The sequence below is a fragment of the Sorex fumeus genome, unplaced genomic scaffold (assembly GCF_029834395.1).
Source record: "Sorex fumeus unplaced genomic scaffold, SorFum_2.1 ptg000122l, whole genome shotgun sequence".
NCBI classification, from domain to species: Eukaryota; Metazoa; Chordata; class Mammalia; order Eulipotyphla; family Soricidae; genus Sorex; species Sorex fumeus.
Genome location: NW_026606179.1, coordinates 49,358,678 through 49,373,408, shown reverse-complemented (window position 1 = coordinate 49,373,408; position 14,731 = coordinate 49,358,678). Strand labels below are relative to the sequence as shown.

Below are 14,731 nucleotides of genomic sequence, written 5' to 3'. Positions count from 1 at the left end.
CGGGGCTAAGACTACGCCCCGCCCAGAGGCGGGCCCCGGGGGCGGATGCAGCCCCAGCTGCCTGGTCCGACCCTCAGCTCTCTTCTCCGGCGCGCGTGGCCGCCAAGCTGGATGCTTCAGCGCGCGGCTCCGTGGGAACGTGCGCGCGCCCGGGTGCGTGCGTCACCAGTGGTGGCTCCCGCGGCCCGGGCTGCCAGAGACCTGTGTTGCGGAGCGGAAACGGCGGCGGCGAAAACAGGAGCGAACAGGTGGGGTGCGCAACGCGGACAGAATTCCCTCACCCCGAGAGATCCGAAAAGAAGGCTTATGTTGGGGGGGTCCCTTCTCCTCTGCCTGGGTACCCCACTTCCATTGTCCTGTGGCCCCGCCCTCCATTGGGCACGCCCACACCTCATTCCCCGAACCCTATTGGCTACAGGTCACGCCCCTCCTGGAGCTCCCCGTCCCCATTGGCTTGTCTGCCACGTTATCTCCTGAAGTTTCTTATTGGCGTGGGCCACACCCTCTCATTTGTCACCGGACTCCGCCTTCATCCTGGGCTCCTCCCCCCAGCCTCTTTCATTCATTCTGCATCCAGTGCTGCTGGATGTTTGAGAAATGGGGTGAATTAAAACCGTCCCTGCCCTCGGGAAGTTCAGGGGACGTTAGGGGTACTCGGACTTATGCGCCACAGTGTCATCCTAGCTGGCAAAGAAGTCGCCTAACCTTTGGGACCCGTTAAGACGGCTGGGGAGGCTTCCCCAGGAGGTGAGGCCTACAGGAGCCCTGAAGAATGCTTAGGAATTTGCTCCAGGGAGATTTTGGGAGGGTGTTCTTGGTAAGGGCTGAGACATGAAAGAAACAGGCGTATCCTGAAAATTTCAAAGCAATAGTCCAAATGAAAGCAGGGGACTGGTGGAGGCCCAGAAACCGGTGGAGTCCAGAAGAGTGTCTAGTTAATTGAAAGGAGTAAATTCTGAGGCCTGAAATCTTTCCAAGCAGCTGTTCACGAGGCAGGGTGGAAGGAGGCTTAGAGGGGAGGTGGGTGGGGATCTAAATGGAGAAACTGCAGGGAAGGAATGATTCTCTGCTGACAAAGAGAAGGGATTTTGGATTTCTTATTTGCTGAGTAACTGCTCTAGATCAGGTACCATTCCGGGGACAATGCTCTGAATGCTTAAAAGGAGCAAACATAATTATCTATGGTACTAAGTGAACAGAGAACAATAGTGGGGGGAAGGGGAGATCGCGGTAGACAAAGGAGAGCAGATTTACTCCTTTATACGTGCTTAGGGACAGCTTTTCTGTTTCTCCTTTCTCCTTTCCTTTTTCTTTCTTTCTTTCTTCCTTCCTTCCTTCCTTTCTTTTGTTTTTTTTGGGGGGCCACACTTGGTGCTACTTAGGACTTAGTCTTTGCTCTGTCTTCAGGGATCACTCCTGGCGGTGCTTGGGGGGCCGCATGGGGTATCTGGGATTCAACCCAGGTCTGCCACATACAAGGAAAGTACCTTACTTACCTGGTGTACTATTTCTTCAGACCTTGGGACAGCTTTTCTGTTAGCATGTTTATGCAGAGACCTAAGGGAAGTGAGTAACCCCAGCAGTTACATGGTGGGAAGGGGATTCCAAACACAGGTAAATGTTCAGTGTGAGATGCTTGTAATAGGATTCAAATAAATATGCTAAATTGAAAACTAGCAACACTGGTCTGAAGTTTGTGGTCTAAGTCTGGGATGTTGTATTTTATTTTATTTATTTTTGTGTTTTTTTGGGGCCACCCCCAGCAGTTGTTAGGGATTACTACTGGCTCTGTGTTCAGAGATCACACCTCAAGGGCTTGGGGGACCATTTGGGGTGCTGGGAATTAAACCTTGGTGAGTCATGTGCAAGGCAAGCTTTTTACCCACTATACTGTCTGGCCCATAAGTCTGGGATGATTTTTTTTTTTTTTTTTGCTTTTTGGGTCACACCTGGCAATGCACAGGGGTTACTCTTCTGGCTCTACACTAAGGAATTACTCCTGGCGGTGCTCAGGGGACCATATGGGATGCTGGGAATCGAACCTGGGTAGGCCGTGTGCAAGGCAAACGCTCTACCCGCTGTGCTATCGCTCCAGCCCTGGGATGATGTGTTTTAAAGCCATGAGAGTGGATGGAGATCCTCAGGAAGTAAGTGTGATTGGATAAAAATGGTTTCCAATCTGTGAAGCATTGAGTAAGGGAGCTAGAGAAGACCAGAAAGGAAGACCAAGGGCAAATAGCCAGTGAGGGCAGAACTAAATTCCAGGGAATTTGGGGAGTCACATGAACATGTTTCAGAATGGAGTGATTACTGTCACTTGTTGATTGGTATGAAGATCACTGGTGACCTTGGTGAGTTCAGTTGCTGTGGATACACGCTCCGCTCCCTCCAAGGAAGGAGTGGACTGAAACTTCAAAGAGAATGGGAGGGACCAGACTGAGGGTCCAGCAGGGAAGGTGCTTGCTTTGCACACAGCTGACCTAAGTTTGATCTCCAGCATCCCATATAGTCCCCCGAGCCCCATGAGGAGTAATTTCTTAGCACAGAACCAGGAGTAAACCCTGAGCACCTGTGGGTGAGGCCCATGGGAGGCTGGGGATGTGGCTCCGCAGTAGGGCATTAGCCTTGCAGATGTAAGGCCCTGGGTTTGATTCCCAGCAGGACAAACCAAAAACAGCAGCAGCAAATCCATGCAAGGAAGGAATTAGAGGGGTCAGATTGATAGTACAGCAGGTAGAACACTGGCCAACCTGAGTCAATCCTGGCATCCCCTAAAGTCCCCTGAACATTGCAGGGTGTGGGCCCAAAACAAAACAAAACAAAACAGAAAAGGAAGCCTGGAGCCTGACTATAGCCAACTCAAGGTACTTCAATGAGGGGTAAATGGAGGGAGATACAAGATGTCCTCATGGATGAGAGACCCAGTGAAGGTTTTGTTTTGTTTTTGAGACAGATGGTAACAGCTTGTGTTTCTGCTGATGGAAAGAATCTAGTAGAGAGGAAGAGGCTGAGGATGCAGGAGAGGTAGGAGAAGAGAAATGCTGCAGTTTTGTCACTGGGCAACTGGAGCCGTTGGTCAGTCTCTGGGGAGAGACTGGGTTGGACTGAGCCCAGGTATGGGGGCAGTGGGTACTGGAGTGCTGATACAGCTTTTTTTTTTCTTTTTGGGTCACACCCAGTGATGCTCAGAGGTTACTCCTGGCTCTGCACTCAGGAATTACTCCAGACAGTGCTTGGTGGACCGTATGGGATGCTGAGGATTAGAACTCAGGTTGGCCATGTACAAGGCAAATGCCCTATTGATACAGCCCTGATACAGCCTTAAATGACACCTGGGAAGATGTTCAAGGCACGGGCCAGGGCCAGGGGCTGGCTTGGATTCGCCAAAGCTTCCCTCTGTTCCCGGGAAGTTGGTTCTGGTTTGGATTTGAACAAATGTCCTAAAGGAGAGAGCACCCCTGCGGGGGCAGGGACTAACTATTCAGGCTGAGCGAAGTTGCTCTGGTTGCTTTTCTGATAGAATGATCCTTTCACTTTTAATTTTATTTATTTGTTTTTGGGGGCTGCACCTGGTGGTGCTCAGGGCTTACTCCTGGCTCTGCATTCTGTGATCACTCCTAGCACAGGGCTCAGTAGACCATAGATGGTGACAGGGATCGAACCTGGGTTGGCCACATGCAAAACAAGCACCTTCCTTGCTGTACTATTGCTTCAGCCCCAGCTTTTAACTTTTTATAGCAAACTTCTGAAGCAAAATGGGCTTATGAAGTGGGTGGTGCTGAGTAAATGCCAGAGGGGCCAGAGAGTTCGTACAGCAGGTAAAGTGCTTTACCCTGCATGCAGCTGACCTGAGTTCAATCCCCAGTACCCCAAATGGTCAGCCACACCTACTAAGAGTGACCCCTGAGTGTAGAACCAGAGATAAGCCCTGACCTGGGTGTGGTCCCCACAACAAGAAAGAAGGAGGTAAAAGGAGGTGATAAGTTTTTCGGGCAGTTGAAACTACCCTGTACCAGCTCCCAGCCTAGGCACAGTAAGTATCACTAGAGCATCTGAGGGTCTTAAGCTCTTAAATATTATCTAAGTAATGGGTAAGACTTTTTCTCTGTTGAGGCTGGAGCGATAGCACAGAGGTAGGGCATTTGCCTTGCACGCAGCCAACATGGCCCTCCTGAGTTCGATTCCTCCGCCCCTCTCGGAGAGCCCAGCAAGCTACCGAGAGTATCTCGCACGCACGGCAGAGCCTGGCAAGCTCCCCGTGACGTATTCGATATGCCAGACACAGTAACAACAAAGTCTCCAATGGAGACGTTACTGGGCCCGCTCGAGCAAACCGACGAACAACGGGAGGACCTTTACCTTATTTTATTTATTTTTGGGCCACAACCCAGGCTGGAGCAGGTAGGGCATTTGCCTTGCACACAGCCAACACGGCCGACCGGAATTCGATTCCTCCACCCCTCTCAGAGAGCCCGGCAAGCTACCGAGAATATCTCGCCCGCATGGCAAAGCCTGGCAAGCTACCCGTGATGTATTCGATATGCCAAACACAGTAACAAGTCTCACAATGTTACTGGTCCCGCTCGAGCAAATCAATGAACAATGGGAGGACAGTGACAATGACCCCGTGATGTTCAGGGGTTACTCCTGGTGGTGCTCAGGAGACCATATGGGATGAGGGGGATCAAACCTGGATCAGCCACATGCAAGGCAGACACCCTCCTCACTGTGCTATCGCTCTGGCCCAAAAGTCCTTTCTCTTGTTCTTTCATTCTTCACTGCCTACTTGGTTGAACTTGCTGCAGGGAATGGAGTTGGGATGGGGCAGTCACCTACACCTCCCTCGTGGCAGTCCCTGGGCCCAGAAAGGACCCCAAAGGGGCTGTGTTCCTTAGACCACTCCCAATCACACTGGCCTCCACGTACCCTTCTGTGTCCCCAGAAGCCAGCAGTGTGAGGAGTTGGCGTGACCCCGCCGAATGTGATTCCCGGGACAGAATGGTGCTGGACTCAGGGACGCAGGTGTATGAACAGGCACCGCCCAGTCTGCCAGCCAGCCCCTCGTCCCTGGGCCGTAGGCTGAAGCCTGCAGATCGCGATGGGACTCCGCTGTATCCCTGGCCTCGGTCCCTGGCCTTGCCTCTGGCCCTGTCAGTCCCCTCTGGCCTGCACTGCGAGTCTGAGCCACAGCCCTTCTCGGAGCTGCGTGTGGCCCGCCGTAGTCACATGCATCGCAGCGAGAGCACCTGCACGATAAACAGTACCGGCCACCGGGGCCACAGCAGCCACGGTCGGGCCACACCTAAACGGGGACTGGATCCAGGCAGGGGCACCCTGCGGCCCGCATCCTCCTTGCCTCACATTGCTAAGACGCGAAAGGAAGCCAGCAAGAGTTGGACCAGCAAGAGCCCCTGCATGTTGGTGGCCTTGCGGCCAACCAACATGGACGATGAGCGGCTCAAGTTCTTCCAGTCCCATTACACCTACAACCCGCAGTTCAAGTACCAGGAGCCCTTGCCCACGGCCGTGCTGGAGAAATACTGTGCTGCGTCGGGACAGTTCATCCACCAGGTCAGTCCAGCCTGCCCACTTTGCCCTGGCTCTCACCACCCAAGAGGCCCGGCCCTCACCAGCCACTGCGGCCCTGTGTGCAGGCAGTTGGCATCATTGAGGCCGTCCTGGAGAAGTTTGGCACCTATGAACAATTTGAGGCTGTCACCGGGGGCCAGCTGCTGACCAAGTGCCAGATCTGGTCCATCGCACGCAAATACATGCAGAAGGAAGGCTGCGCCGGAGAGGTGAGCCTGCCCGCCTTCCTGCACGGCCTGTCTGCTCCGTGCCCCTTCCAAGGTGGATAGTCACAGGCCTGGGCCATGCAGGCTCTGGCCCTGGCTCAGAGTAGAGCTGATTGATGAAGGGAGGCGGGGTGGGTGGCCTGGCCGGGGCCTTGGCCTAGTTGCCCTATGGCATTCGTGGGCCCACCTAGACACTGACCCCCGGGGTGGGGGTGCTTCTGCCCGGCAGGTCGTGGTGCAGCTGAGTGAGGACCTGCTGTCTCAGGCCGTGATGATGGTGGAGAACAGCCGACCCACACTGGCCATCAACCTCAGCGGAGCCCGCCAGTACTGGCTAGAGGGCATGCTTCGGCATGAGATAGGTCAGCACGTGAGTGGGCGCTGGGTGGGTAGGGATAAAGGGGGCCTGGGGTAGGGGGGAAGAGAGGGATCCCAGTAGCAGTAGCCCCCAGCCTATCTCTGTCTCCCCGTCCCCCTGAGGGAGGGGGGCCAGCCCGTTCCCTTGGTGATCAGCTCCATCCTCCCTCTGGATCATGCTCGCTAACTTGTGGGCTCACATTCACCTCTAGCTCCTTCCCACGCTCTTTTCCTCCTTCACTTCCTCTCTAACTTCTGCTGACAGTGGGGACAAGGCTGCGACCGGTCCCACTAAGGCTGCCGCCTGTGGGCCCTTGGGGGTGACTAGAAAGCTAGATCCTGAGACTGGAATTGGCTTTTTGGGAGAAGGCCCAGCTGGTGGAGGGCACTAAGCACCAGTTACCATTCCTTTGTCTCCTCCTCAAGAATCCTGTTGCTTAGTGCAAAAGATGATTGTGCTTGACCGTCCAAATATGGGAGTGTAACTCTGGACAAGTTGGGGGTCAATGTGAGGGTTTTTTTTTTTTGACGGGGGTGGGATGGGGTGGGGTGATCCAGGATGGGTGAGAAGTTCTTACACATGAGCCTCTGGGACTTCAGCCAAGGAGGGTCCCCACATCTCCAGGCCCTGGATGTGTTTGCATTTGTTTCATGAGAGCCTGAGTGCCAGCCAGGGAAAGTCCAGCGCCCTGGGCAAGCCAGGAACCCCGGGGCCACCCTGCCCAGCGCTGCCTCCCTCTGTCCCGCCTTCTCCCCCCATCACCAGGCACACACTATCTGCGGGGCGTGAACAACGCGCGCCAGCCGTGGCGCAGCGCCGAGGGCCGGCTGCAGTATGGGCTGCGGCCCGCCAACCCCACAGAGGAGGGCCTGGCCAGCCTGCACAGCGTGCTGTTCCGCAAGCACCCGTTCCTGTGGCGCGCCGCGCTGCTCTACTACACCATCCACCGCGCCGCTGCCATGTCTTTCCGCCAACTCTTCCAAGACCTGGCGCGCTACGTGCAGGACGCCGACGTGCGCTGGGAATACTGCGTGCGGGCCAAGCGCGGCCAGACGGACACCTCGCAGCCCGGTGGGCGCCCCGGCGGGACCCCAAGCATGGAGGGGAGGATGGGGGGGTTAAGGTTTGGCAGCACAGGGTCTGGGCTGGAATGGACTCAGCTCACCGTGCTCCCTTGCCCACAGGCTGCTTCAGCAAGGACCAGGTGTACCTGGACGGCATCGTGCGCATTCTGAGGCACCGCCAGACCATCGACTTCCCAATGCTGACCTCGCTGGGCAAGGTGAGGGTTCGCGGCCTTCCCCTCCACCCTGTGCTCCCTGAACTTCTGAGTAATGCTCCTCAGAGCTCCCGGAGGCCATGTCCTTCCAGTGGGGAGGCTGGCAGGCCGACCTAGGTGCCTGATGAGAGGCAGTGCGAGAAAACTGTAAGTAAACTAGAGGGCAAAGGGACATATGAGGGTTTAGGCACTTTCCTTGCACTCAGGTCAACTCCAGTTCAATCCCAGGTACCTCATATGGTCCCCGAGCACTGCCGGGAGTGCTCGCTCAGAACAGAGTTAGGAGTAAACCCTGAGTACCTCCTGGTGTGGACGAGAAATAAAACCAGAAATACGCGCCTGAGCCCGCACGCAGGGTGAGTGTGTGCTGTCCATGCTCCGACGAGGGGCGCTTTCCTCATCAGGGGGCACTCGGGAAAGCTTGGAGACATTTGGGGGCCTTTGTGCCATGCCGAGGAAGCCAAGCACATGTGGAGAAAGCAGGAATGGAAGGATGAGAGGAGTGGACGGGACATTGCACAGCTCCCAGCACCCCAGGCTGTCCCTGGCACTGCATAGCCTCCCCCAAAACCAAACCCAAACCCAAACCACGACCCATCCACAGATGTCACAGGAGGTGGGAAGGGGGAGATAGTCTAGGAAGGGACCTTGGGAGAGGTTCGGATAGTTAGTCCTGCACAGCTGACGGTGGCCCGGGGCCTGGGAAAGCTTCAGAGAGAATCACTTGGGGCTGGAGTGATAGCACAGCGGGTAGGGCGTTTGCCTTGCACGTGGCCGACCTGGGTTTGAATCCCAGCATCCAATATGGTCCCCCGAACACCAGCAGGAGTAATTCCTGAGTGCAAAGCCAGGAGTAACCCCTGAGCTCCGCTGGGTGTGACCCAAAAAGCAAAAAAACAAAACAAAACAGAGAGAATCACTTCAACTCAACCTGACAGGAGGCTGACAGGATCTGATGGTGGGGACTGAGGGTGGGCTTGGCAAAGTGGGGTGATGGCCCAGGGGCCTGCGCAGGGGTAGGTAAGCAAGAGGCAGCGGGACCCCAGGTTTGGAGATGAAGGCCCTGTGGGTGCCAGGCTGTAGGAGAGACCAACCTTTCCAGGCCGCAGCTGCCTAAAGCTGGGTTCGCTTCCTGTTCCTGAGGCTCTCCCTTCTCCCTGCAGGTATCCTATGAGGATATAGACCACCTGCGGCCCCATGGGGTTTTGGAAAAGACCCGGGTGCCCCACTTCATGCAGGACTTGGCGCGCTACCGGCAGCAGCTGGAGCACATCATGGCCACTAACCGGCTGGACGAGGCAGAGCTGGGCCGTCTGCTGCCTGACTGAGGCTGCGGGAGACCCCGGACCCGGGGCCCTCGGGTCCGTCCAGAACATGACAGCTGCGTGCTTCCATGATCTGAGTGTTTCTCGGGGGACTTGGAAGAGCAGGAGCATCCAGGAAGGAGGAGGAGCAGCAACCTCAGGGGCTCTGTGTCCCCCTGCCCCGACCCCCAGCCTCCCGAAAGCCCTTCAGCAGCAGTGCAGGCTGCCCGCCCTCCTGCCTCCTGCCTGCTCCTGTGCTCTGGAGGAGGCAGAAACTGCATGGATGGGGGCGGGGGTGGGAGTAGAAACTTGTCCTTGCATGATGTGCCCTTGGACGTCTTCTCTTCATTCCATGTTCTCTCCCTTCCCCCACCCGGCCCCTCGGTGCTCCTCCAGCTTTCACGCTGTCTACCTCTCACTGGGTCCTGTGGAGGTGGGGGGGTGTCTCCCTTCTCCTGGGGTGATTGCCTGAGACAGCGGTGTTGGCTGTCACAGGGAGCAAGGGCAGGATCTAAGCTGTTCTCTCCTGCCCCTGTTCGTGCATCTGTCCCCGCTTCCATGCCCCAGCCCCTCTGGTCTGGTAGAGGGAGCAGGTCCCCCTCTCTAAGCCAGTCTGTTCCAGGCCCGACTCTCACCCATCTTTCCCCCTCAACTCTCTTTTCCCTCACCACTTCCTCTCCCTGCTCCCTCTCTAGCACTCTTACACACACACACAGACACACACACACACACACACACACACAAGTCCTTTCCACCCTGTGAGTCCTCGCCCGCCTGACACCCTCACCCCTGCAGTGGCCTCTCTGCTCCTGTCTTGGCTCATGCCCTCTGACTGCTGGGCATGGGGCGGCAGTAGACACAGTCAGCCTGAGGGGCAGGGCCCTTCTCACTCCAGGTCCCAAGTTCATCCCTCTAAGACAGGAGGGGCAGAGATGGGTGACATGTCCTGTCCACCAACTCAGTTGTGTGTCTTGTCCGAATCTCGTTCCCACCCTGGGCCTTAGTTCCCCACCAGGTGGCCCAAAACCAGAAACAGAAACACGGCTGGAAAGTCCTTACTCATTTAGCGAATGTATATGTACCGGTCAGAACCCTCCCCGAGCTCTGTCCCAAGAGAAGCCAGTCAATTAAAATAGGTTACAGTGATGTGTGTGTGCTCGGCTCCCCTAAGATCCTCCCTCCTCCTCCATTCCCCCCCGCCCCACCCAGAGCCTCTCACACTTGCAAGGCATGTGCCTCACCATGGAGCCCTCTCCTAGATTCACTTCCAGGGGATGAGCTCCAGGCCTCCCGATGTGGGAGGGAGGGGTCCATTTCCTCGCTCTCGGTGCCAGGCCCCCGAAAGGCCATGAGGGAGGAAAGGGCCATGGAGGAGGCTGCAGGAGGCAGACTCTTGTCCTACGGGGGCTTGGGGCTGGGATCCCAATATGTTGTGGACAATTTGGAGCTGAGAATGGGGCAGGGGGCACACGGCTGCCCAGGTCACACTGGAGTTCTTGGGCAGAGCCAAGTGGTCCCTCGGGAGTGAGTTTCCATCCAGCGGCCCTGGGCAGATAAGGCCTCGTTGGAGTCCAGGCCGGGCAGCACGGAGGCATTCAGGAATCTAGAGAGAATGGGAGGGGAGCGATGAATTAGGTGCCCCCCAAACCACACCCTTCCTCCAACCGGCTAGGCATTGAGGTTGTCTCATACCTTCTGACTCATCCCCAGCCCCGTAGTCTGGCTCGGAATAGTCTGGCTCGGGCTCGGGCTCGGGCTCGGGCTCCGGCTCCGGCTCCGGCTCCGGCTCTGGCTCAGGCTCTTCGGGTTCCGGCTCCGGCTCGGGCTCGGGCTCTTCAGGTTCCGGCTCCGGTTCGGCTTCTGGCTCTTGTGCCGGCTCTGACTCTTCGGGTTCCGGCTCCAGATCCTGATCCGTTTGAGATTCCGACTCCGGCTCAATCCCGTCAAGTGTCTCAGCTTCCCGCTCCGGCTCCCCGACGGTTCCCGATATCCCTGCCTCGGGGCCCTCAGGTCCCCGCGTCCCATCATTGTCGGACGCTCGGGGCAGCCCAGGGCATGCGGGAGTCGGGTGCCCTGGGCATGGAGGATCGTAGTAGCGGTCGCGGTACCCTGGGGAGGAGAGACGCCTTTTACCCTACTGCGGGATCGTCTACACACCCCACCCACCCCTTGCCGCGGCGGAGACGCCCCCCGCGGCGGCCCGACTCCCCCGCCCCGCCCCGCGCGCGCTCACCGGGGCCCACGTGCTGCCAGTCCCAGGTGGGGTCGGGCGCGCGCACGGTGCGCTGGGCGCAGCGCAGCAGCTCCTGGCAGGCGGCCTCGCCCTTGCTCTGCACCACTAGCAGCAGGCGGCGCACCCGGCGCTCGGCATCGGGCAGCGCGTCCAGCGACTCGTACTCGGGCCCCGTGAGCACGCCCCGCGCCAGCAGCGCATCCAGCAGCAGCCCCGAGTCGGCCTGTAGCGTCTCCACCAGGCGCTTCCGCTCGCGGTCGATGGTCTCTGAAGGTCGCTCCTGCGCGTTCCCCATGGTGCTTGCCTGCGAGGAGGGAAGAGAGGTCGTGGGTGCCGGGACGCCCCTGCCTTTGATTTCTCTCTGCGAGTGCGCAGCTCCCGGGACTCGGCCTTTCTGGTCGCTTCTATAGGGTCGTCTCAATTCCTTTCCTAAATGTCAGCGGTGGCTCTTCTCTCCTCTCCCTGCGCCCCAAGCACCCTCCTCTACTCTTTGACTCCGCCTCCCGGACCGGGCTGCCTTCCAGAGCCTGGCTGTCTGCCGGTCTTGCCAAGCGTGCCACTTCATGCCATCGGTCCAGCCCCACTTTATCCGCTTATATTGCCCCCAACCCACTTCCTCACCTTAAGGGGTAGCAAGACCTAAGTGATCTGGAATTCTCTGTCATCCTCACCTCTTTATTTAGTTTGCTCCTTTGGGCCAGCACCCAGCTGTGCTCAGGGCTTAGTCCTGGCTCTGCACTCAGGGATCACTCCTAGATGGTCCCCCGAGCCCATGGTGGTCTGGGATTGAACCCATGCGAGCAGCGTACAAGGCAAACACCTTGCCCTTTGTACTATTGAATTGGCCCCACCAGCTCCACTTCTTTTTTGGTTTGATTTGGGGGTCATACCCAGCGATCTCAGGGGTAACTACTGGCTCTACACTCAAGAATTACTTCTGTGGGGCTCAGGGGATCATATTGGATGCTGGGGATTGAGCCCAGGCTGGCCTTGTGCAAGGCAAATACCCTACCTGCTGTACCATTGCTGCCTGGTCCTCACTTTCTAATTTCAGGCTTTCACTTCTAGCCTCTCCCCCACAGAGCCCTGAACCCCCTCTGTGCCCAGAGCACAGTCTCCATGCAGGGAGTTCACCTGTTGGGGGGAGTCTGTCTCCTTCCCACCCCGCTCCCTCCAGGTCCCCTGCCCTTCCCTGGCTCCTGAACAGGGCCAGAGGGATTCTCCAGGCCTGGCTCTGAGCAGCCTCTGCTGACATTACCTGGGTCACACCTGTGTCCTGTTCCCTGGCTGACTCAACCATCTTGGGGGACACCTGTAGGCCAACTCAGCAGCGCTGCCCACACACGCTGAACTTTTCCAGTCTCCCTCCGTGGAGCCTCCCATTTTGAGAGACTCTCTGGACTAGAAGGTTTGAGGCCAACTCTTATTTGCGCTGTCCATTTTTTGCCAAGGAAGGATGACGGCTCCTTGCTGAAGTGGCCTGACCAGAAAGCAAGCACCCGACATCAGAAGCAGAGAGGTCACTCCAGATCCCTTCTGTTCACAGAATGACTTTGGGATCCCTCAGCCCCTCAACAGGTTCTAGGTCTGGCAGAGAGAAGTTGGCCTTGCCCCCATCCTGCCTCCAGGTCCCTCTCACCATGCTATGCTATGCCATGCTATGCCCCTGTCACTTCACCCCTCTTGGTCATATGGAGGGGTCAGCCCCCCATCCCCTGAGATGCTGAACAGAGAAGGGTCATACCTACCCCTGCTCCTCTCTGTCCCTTGTACCCCATGTGTGCCAAGTGCCACCCCCTCACAACTTCTGGGTCTCTCATTCCTTGGAATCTCTGAGCACCTCACTCCATCCTGCTGTCCCCGCCAGTGCTGGGCTCGGTTGCCTCTGGGATTAAGTGTGGGTATCTCCACAAGGAGCCCATTCAGAGAATGGGACCAGACTCAAGTACAGAGGGGTCTCCTGCCAGGAAGAACTTCAACTCCCACAGCCTTCTGAGCCATCCTGCCCAAGGGAACTGCCCACACTGCTCCGGTGACCCCTGGCCCCAAGTAGCCAGGCTTCCCCGTTTGGCACCAGCACTCTATCTTGCCAAGCCCCTGGTGCTTCTAAACCTTCTCATCTGCTGTTCCTTGAGCCTGGAATTCCCTTCCCTTCTGTCCCACCTCCCAGACTCCAGCGTCTTCATGTTCTCCACTGCCTAGAGGGTACCCAAGGCAGAATGACCCCTCCTGTTACCCTAGTGCACAGCACAGACCCTCTTCAGCATCCTGACACCGCTGAACTGCAATGGACCCTCAGTGCTCTTCAGCTGAGCTCCCCCACCCCACCAACCCCGGGGTCGGAAGTCCCAGGTGAGAGGTACAGTCTCTCTCCAGGGGCAGGAAGAAAAAGGGTGGGCTGGATTGGTCCCTCCTCCGGGCTGCCCATGTTAGACTCCTTATTCCATGATCCTGGGTCCTGCCCTTCCTCTTGTCCACCGTGCAGTGGCCTCAGCTGCTGTTACCCCCCAGACTGCAAGCTCGGAAGCCGACACTTGTGTGTGAGGTAGTGGCGGTGGTGGTGGGCGGGTGGGAGCCAAAGCGAAGCAGTACGGTGCTTGCGTTGCACGTGGCTGACCCAGGTTCCATTCCCGGCACCCCAGAGCCCCGCCCCGAGTAACCCCTGAGCACCGCAGGGTGTGCCCCCCAAACAAAAAGTAGATCCCGGAGTGCTGTCACAATCCGTCCTGGTGGCTCTAGGCGTGAATCGGAGCGGGGGGTGGGGGGCGGCGAGAGCCCTCCCTTCCCTTTCTTCCCCTCTGGGAGGGCTCTGTGGTCAGGGAGGGGTGAGGGGTGCGCGCGTGCTGCTCTTACCTCCCCTCCACGCAGTCTCTCCGGAGCGCTGCGGGGGGGCGGGGCTGCTTGGGCTCAAGTTTCTGTCCCCCACCCTAGCGGTGGGTGGGTCGGGTCTCGGGGTTCCGTGCGCTCCGGGCAGCACCGCTCAGCGGCCGGGCTCGGGCGGGCAGGCGATGACAAGGCAGAAAGGGTTGGGCAGGGTGGGGTGCGGGCAGCAGCTGCAGCGGGCGGGGGCGGGGCTGCCGGGAACCCGGAGCGGGTGGGGAGGTAGTCTGGGGGGCATTCCATTCGGGACGCCGGGCCGAGGCCGCGCGCAGCCCGGGTTCGTGCACGTGACCCGCACCCCCCCCCACCCGCGCTGGTCAGCGGTCCCGGGGCCCCCGCGCCCGTTAAGGGCCTGGCCGTTCCCAGGCGCTTTCGGTCCCAGGCTGCCAGTCTCGGCTCAGGTTCAAACAGGGAGCCCGGCTACGCGTGACGGAGCTAGATGTGACCCAGAAATCCCCGCTCCCGGAGGCCGCAGTGGTCACTGCCAACCCTGAATCTGGGGACAGAAGATAGGGAGCAGGCGCAGGCTCCCCAGGCACCGCCATCCTTGGGGAAGTGGTTCTAGACACGATGCTTCTCGAGTGTAAAATCCCTGGTTCCCCGTGCTCTCTGGTGGGCAGAGAAATTTTATTTTGTTTTTTTGCTTTTTGGGTCACACCCAGCAATGCTCAGGGGTTACTCCTGGCTCTGCATTCAGGAATTACTCCTGGCGGTGTTTGGGGGACTATATGGGATGCTGGGAATCGGACCCGGGTCGGACACGTGCAAGGCAAACGCCCTACCCGTTGTGCTATTGCTCCATCCCGGGCAGAGAAATTTTAGGGGTAAGGCATTTGCCTAGCACCAGGCGGACCCAGGTTAGATCTCATGCACCGTCTATGG

General features: G+C 58.0%; 2 protein-coding genes across 8 annotated transcripts; one reads left to right on the top strand and one right to left on the bottom strand.

The window, feature by feature from the left end:
* Positions 1 to 63: 63 nt before the first annotated feature.
* On the top strand, positions 64 to 9,215 carry MATCAP1 (microtubule associated tyrosine carboxypeptidase 1). 7 transcript variants are annotated; one of them, XM_056136035.1, is made up of 8 exons: positions 123 to 248; positions 2,954 to 3,024; positions 4,946 to 5,571; positions 5,655 to 5,798; positions 6,025 to 6,157; positions 6,919 to 7,224; positions 7,338 to 7,435; positions 8,596 to 9,215. In XM_056136035.1, exons 3-8 carry the CDS (start codon positions 4,999 to 5,001, stop codon positions 8,758 to 8,760), a joined length of 1,419 nt encoding a protein of 472 aa, XP_055992010.1. In that variant the 5' UTR covers positions 123 to 248; positions 2,954 to 3,024; positions 4,946 to 4,998; the 3' UTR covers positions 8,761 to 9,215. The 7 variants fall into 7 exon arrangements, with proteins under 7 accessions (XP_055992014.1, XP_055992010.1, XP_055992008.1 ...); XM_056136033.1 differs by having other exon boundaries at positions 4,943 to 5,571; XM_056136037.1 differs by lacking the exon at positions 123 to 248 and adding an exon at positions 582 to 747.
* Positions 9,216 to 9,796: 581 nt separating this feature from the next.
* Positions 9,797 to 13,901, bottom strand: NOL3 (nucleolar protein 3). The gene is made up of 4 exons (XM_056136028.1): positions 13,823 to 13,901; positions 10,970 to 11,273; positions 10,429 to 10,845; positions 9,797 to 10,339 (listed from the first exon to the last, which is right to left on the bottom strand). The coding sequence occupies exons 2-4, from the start codon at positions 11,262 to 11,264 to the stop codon at positions 10,332 to 10,334; spliced, it is 720 nt and encodes a 239-aa protein (XP_055992003.1). The 5' UTR covers positions 11,265 to 11,273; positions 13,823 to 13,901; the 3' UTR covers positions 9,797 to 10,331.
* Between the last annotated feature and the right edge of the window lie 830 nt (positions 13,902 to 14,731).

Bases quoted from the DNA above. Each gene is read 5' to 3' on its own strand.
- NOL3 (XM_056136028.1), bottom strand. From the start codon at position 11,264: ATGGGGAACGCGCAGGAGCGACCTTCAGAGACCATCGACCGCGAGCGG. The intron at 10,846-10,969 runs GTGAGCGCGCGC...TCTCCTCCCCAG, and splicing joins CTGGCAGCACGTGGGCCCCG to GGTACCGCGACCGCTACTAC.
- MATCAP1 (XM_056136039.1), top strand. From the start codon at position 4,999: ATGGTGCTGGACTCAGGGACGCAGGTGTATGAACAGGCACCGCCCAGT. The intron at 7,225-7,337 runs GTGGGCGCCCCG...CCTTGCCCACAG, and splicing joins GACGGACACCTCGCAGCCCG to GCTGCTTCAGCAAGGACCAG. The intron at 7,436-8,595 runs GTGAGGGTTCGC...TTCTCCCTGCAG, and splicing joins TGCTGACCTCGCTGGGCAAG to GTATCCTATGAGGATATAGA.